Genomic DNA, 6,000 nt, shown 5'->3' on the forward strand with positions numbered 1-6,000 from the left:
ATAGACCGACCTATCGCGTTATATGTGGTTAACAAGGTTTTTTATCTGTTCCTTAAGTACTTTCGGCTAGGGACCTTGTTCCTACATCTCTAGATAGCTGTGGCATGCGCGGACGACGTGAACATGCTATCGAATTTGAACACTAGAATCTTGCTGTAGTTAGTGGTCGGAATTCGTCTGGAGAGGTTGAGGTAAAACAGTTCCGGAGATATTACCCCACCTTGGGGAACTCTCTTTTTCACTTTATGGGCTTGAACTTCTTGTTACTGAATTAAACTTACGAGGTTTCAAGATTGGCCGGAGGGTAGGGTAGTCTGCTCAATCTCCTAAAACAGCGTAGAGTGTTTGACAGTATCGAAGTCTTGTGATAAGTCGAGCGCTACCCAATGTTCTTTCGCACGGCTTGCTCTGATTGAGTCCTCGACTTATATGTGTGAAGATGGTGTGCTGTGCTGCGGACGGAATCTATGTTAATGACCGGCAAATGGATAGTTATTTTTGACGCTGGAGAGGAGTAAAATCTCAAGAGTTCTTGCTAAGAACGACAAAAGCGAAATCGGTCTGTACAATTCACCTTTGTTGGCATCCTTGTCTGGCTTCAGTAGCCGGACCACCCTGCCAATTTTCTAGACTTCGGGCACGATTTTGGTGGCTAGCGACATGTTTAGAACTTTGGTGAGATACTCAACTATCGGCTGCTCATTGTGCTGCTTCAGCTTTATGATGGAGATTCTATCATGGCCTAACGCTTTGGATGATGTGGTGGTAACTCATCGGTAGGAAGAGATCTAATGCGACGTAGTACTCTTTTCTTTGCCATGTTATTCCAGGGATTTTCGACAAACTATGGATTAAAACAACGTGAGATCGAGATCTAATGCAACGTTGTAGTCTTCTCGTAGCCCTGTCATGACATTCGCAATATCATCTATACGACAAACCGCGCAGATCTTCTCAAACTCAAGATCAAATGCAACGTAGTACCCTTCTCTTATCCCTGTCAATCTCGGGGTGCTCGAAAAACTTCCAATTAAAATAACTCACGCTCCCTATGAGATCAGTCTAAGTAACGGCGTCAAACCTGACATCAAATGCGACGTTGTACTCTTCTCTTCGCCCTGTCACTCCCGGGTTGCTCAGGTCCTATCGTTCTTCTTTCCAGGGTTCGAGAGTGACTTAACCGTTGTCAGCAATTCACTTATTCCGGCTGCAATGTTTAACTCTTCAGATGATGTAACCACTTGTTTCGCTTGAGCACACTGACCAACCTGTTAACTTCCAGTGTCAGCTGCCTGATTCTGGGGTTTGGCCCGACGAAGCTCATCACACTCATTCGTTAATCCCGTCGCCTCTGTTGGGAAATTTGGTTATTCAATCACCAGGTATATAGCGAGCGGCTGCAAGAGTAGTAATGTCACGGAACATTCTCTCTGCTACCCGAACATCAGAGGGGTTCGGCAGATCTCTGAAGCGGTTATCAGTAAACACTCAGAAACGAGGCCAAATAGCTTTCCCATGATTGATGAATGTGCGGCGTTTAGAGGTGATGAAATCGGGCGATCTGCTGATGGAGAACATTATGGGAAGATAATGGGTTGTCAGGCGACATTATGTGTCAGATTCGGTGTCACGACTCTGTGACACTCTCAGCTAATATGATGCGCTCATTGGCCTATAACTGCTCTTAACTGCTACCCCCATACATTGAACGGACTGGTACAGATACTGGTCGGGATTAACGTGGGTACCTAACCTCCGGTCTAACCCCACGGTGCTCTCTACACCGGACGGTAACAATGCGCCCCCAACACCGAAGTGTGCGTACCAATTTGTTCCTATGTGGGTAGCATATCTAACACTCCAGCCTGGGTCAGGCACCCGGTTGATAATGCAACTCCACATTCGAGCCGAAACTCTACCCACGATTTGGGTTTAAACCTCAACCATCGTGATGCTCCCAACTGGGGCCTTTTGCAAACTACCTGGCTAGATTTTACGCACTTAGGAGCTCCTGACACCCATGATACCAGAATACAGCCTCCGATCAGGCTTCGTAGTATAAAAACTACTACCACTTGAACTCCAAATAGTTCGGCACAGGTAACTCACTGGTACAATAAGAAAACCATCTTTCCTCAGTACTTTGTAACCATCAGAACGCTGTAAACTCCAGTCGTTCTTGAGCTTGGTTTACTGCACCAACACGCCCGTGAGGTTCTGCCGACTCATAGAATCCACTATTTCCTCGGTATTATTCGAGTATATTCCAATTAAATTGCAAAAAGGACACATTTCTGGGATTGGAACAGCAACGGTTGGCGTTAATTCAGTGTGTGTTTTACTGCTGTTGTGCACTGCAGGGCATGACGATTCACTGTTGGCTGTATTCATGTAGCATGCTTCAACATAGTCCCTCAAATGAATTGATCCAGGTCAACCTGAGATCCACTCCATGGTTGGAGATGTGACAAACCAAGTACATCCATATTTGTTCTTGCTATTCCTCCATTCCGGCACGGACCAAGAGAATCCGGAGAAGGCATTGCGGGATGTACTGCTTCCAACACAGAAAAAGGATATAAATACAAATTCGTACTCATTACGAGTAGTGTCTTAAGGTAGGGTCACATTACGCAAATATTTGCTCCAGCAACAGGCAGTATGCCATGGGCGTAGCCTGGAATATATAGGGAGGGGCATCTGCCCCCTAGATCCCACAAAACAGTTAATTAGTATGGAAAAAAATATAAATATTAGAACAACCAAAAGCATTCCTGGCTACGCCCATGCAGTTTGCATTGAAATTTATGCTCACAGTGCATTTGCTGGAGCAAATATCTGTCTGATGTGACCTTACGATTAAACCTAGGTCTTGTGCCATTGAACAAAAAAATGTTATCGCAGTGCATTCATTGATTTGAAGAAAAGTCTCCACTTGTCCCACTTGTTACAAACTTATAATTTCTACTATTAGTTAATATTATATTATTTTTATCATTTTTTTAATTTTCAGTATTTTTTTATAATTTTTAACTCTTATTTGTGTTTATTTTTTCTTTTTAGGGCAAACGTGGTCTACATCGGCGGGTAAAGGCTACCACATCCCTGCTGCATGTGAGCAGTTCTCCCATCAGTAATAATAATAATAACAATAATAATAACAACAACAATAGTAGTAATAATAACAATAATAACAACAACAATAACAATAATATACATCATCACAATAATACCAGTACCATCTCCATTGGTGAGAATGGTAGCATGGTAACACGTCAGCAGTCAATTAATCCAAGTCATGTGCATCGTTTAATTATTTAAATTACAAAAAAAAAAAAAAAACAAAAACAAACATAACAAATTGATGTGGTCATATCTATGTCAAATGGTTGTTGTCTAAACTAGAGAAACAAACAAAAACGGACCAAAGAGTCAGAATTCTTCCATTAAAAAATATTAAATATTATTACAAATTAACTTGCGATCAAAACTCACATTAATAAATTATAGAAAAACAAAAACAGAAAACAAAAAGGTGTCTAATCAATTAAAAATTATGTATGTATGTCATTTGAAATTACGCAAAAAATTTTATTACAAAAATATAAACAATTGTAATTCGCATGAAAAAAATTAAATATGTGTGCATAGTTTTTATTTTAGAGTTATAACCGAAGAAAATTAAAATTAAATAACTCAAATATCATAATATTACATTTTTTCTATATACATATAATAAGTAATATTAAATAAACTTCATTGATATAGCAACATAGTGTTTTGTGTATTATATATTCTTTTAATTATTATTTTATCATGGCTAGTTTAAGTTCTAAAGTTTTATTTGTTTTTCTTTTCGTTTTAGCTTTTTAAGTTAAATGCTTTTCTAGAACAAATGAAATGTTGCATCAAAGTTGATGCTTTATAATATTTTTTTTTTCTTTTTAAGAAAGGCATTCTATGTCATTTTCTAATTAATTTTATTTGCAATTCACCCTTAGCTTTATTTGCATAATTTGTAAGAAATGTTAGTCACACTTTGATGGTAGAGTGTATTCAACTTAATTGATTTAAGCTCTGCTATTTTATTTTCAAACATTTCACATGTTCGATTGGCTTTAATTGATTATATCAACTTTTTTTGATTTATATTATTTTCATTGAATTATAGTCTAAACCACAACAAGGCCTTTGTTTTAGATTAAAAAAAATAAATAAAATAAACATATAAAAAATATATACAAAATTATAGACAAATTTCAAATCTATAATACAGACTCTTGATCTTAATATTTTTAAGTTTTGTTTCTTTTAAATAATGTTACAATTTCTTTCTAAACAAGGCAGATGTAGTGGTATAGGTTATATTTGCATTTTTGTTTTATTTCTTTTTTAATTTTCATTTGTTTAAATTTTGCATAATTTTTTATTTTTCGCATTTCATTCATCCCCATCTTCACACAAAGATACGATCAAAATTTTATTCTTTTTTAGTTTAAAAAACACATTTTACTTTTACATTTTAGCTTAAATCATCCCTCTTCAAAGTTGCAATTTGAACGCTGTTTTGTAGGCGTTCGTTAAAAAGAAAAATATATTCGAAATTTTGTTTCGTTTAATTTTTAATAATTTACTATTCTTCATAGATGAATAAGTTGTCTGTGTATTTGTATTATATAAATAGAATTATAAACGCTTGCGTTATATATTTTCTGTTAGCTGTAATTTTTATTTAGTGTTTTTTTTATAAGTTTCGTAAGATTTTTGCTAATTCTATGGCAACGATATATTTTTAATAAGAGAAAATTCAAGAGTTATAATTTTTGCTTAGTTATACATATTTTAATAATGATACGAAAAAAAACTTAACATAACAACAAGTATAAAGTGTGTACATCTAGTAATTGTGTCTTTGTGTACATCAGGAATATTAAACCAATAAAAAAATTATATGATATTTTTTATAATTATTTTTGTTGTTTTTTTTTTCTGGGGAGAAATTGATGAGCTCATTGCAATGAGAAAAAATTTAATATCTTTGGGTGATTTTAGATATATTTTTGTCATATTTGCATAAAGTATAAGAAAATAGTTTAAAATGTGGCAAAATATACTAATAATCGCGTAAAACTTCCACTTAGGGGTCGATTTTGGATAGCAACCCAACTCCAGTTGCGTTGCCCACAGCAAATTTAGTAATATAATTTTCTATTTCCGAATTAAAATTTATATTTTTACAATTAAATTTATAGCTGAATGTTCAGAACACTGATATTGATTGAATTTGACAAAAATTTCAGTCATTTTACTCATTTTAATTGCATGAATTTCTCTTCTGGCAACACAACTACAGTTTAGTTGCTATCCATAATCGACCCCTTAATATTGCCCTCCAATAATAATATTGTCCTAATATTGTCCTTCCACCTTCTTAGAATTTGTCTTATATACCTGATGAAGCTATAGCTGTCGATATGTTGCCTTCTAATCTAAACACTTGCTTTCCAATAAGACCAAAGCTTCGTTATGCAAAGCTTCATTGATTTGTAACTTATGGCTAAAATATGTACCCAGGATCGGGAGAAACGACGAAGTTTTACATACATATTTAGCGCATTTAAAAGATAGGGCACAGGGGTAAATCTCTCCTCCGAAATTCAACAAAATATATAGCATATTTCCACCAGTGGTCACCCCTGTACATGATCTGAAAATGACATGGAAATCGGTTCAGAAGTTTTGGAGATATACCATATTTAAAAAAGTGTGCATGGTCGGCTCTTAGGGCCAGAAATAAGTGCCTAGGGTCAGAGTCACAACCACCATTAATTTTCAACAAAATATATGGCTAATTTTCATCGGGAAACATTCCTGTACATCACCTGAAAATTACATGAATATTGATTCAGAAGTTTTGGAGATATACTTACTTACTTAGCTGGCCCATTACAGAACATTTGTTCCATAGGCCGAACTAAGACAAGGTCTCCATTCCTCTCT

General features: G+C 35.7%; 1 protein-coding gene across 2 annotated transcripts in view; it reads left to right on the top strand.

Annotated features, from left to right (window-relative positions):
* conu (Rho GTPase-activating protein conundrum) overlaps positions 1-4,968 on the top strand; it is a 222,351-nt gene extending 217,383 nt beyond the window's left edge. For both annotated transcript variants that reach the window (XM_073957072.1, XM_073957074.1), the window contains one exon: positions 3,064-4,968. In XM_073957072.1, the coding sequence (XP_073813173.1) occupies positions 3,064-3,321 (258 nt within the window). In that variant the 3' untranslated portion in view covers positions 3,322-4,968. The remainder of the gene's footprint in view (positions 1-3,063) is intronic.
* Positions 4,969-6,000: the final 1,032 nt, after the last annotated feature.

Source organism: Musca autumnalis, unplaced genomic scaffold (genome assembly GCF_047663935.1).
Source record: "Musca autumnalis isolate F117 unplaced genomic scaffold, ASM4766393v1 scaffold_5, whole genome shotgun sequence".
Classification (NCBI taxonomy): Eukaryota; Metazoa; Arthropoda; class Insecta; order Diptera; family Muscidae; genus Musca; species Musca autumnalis.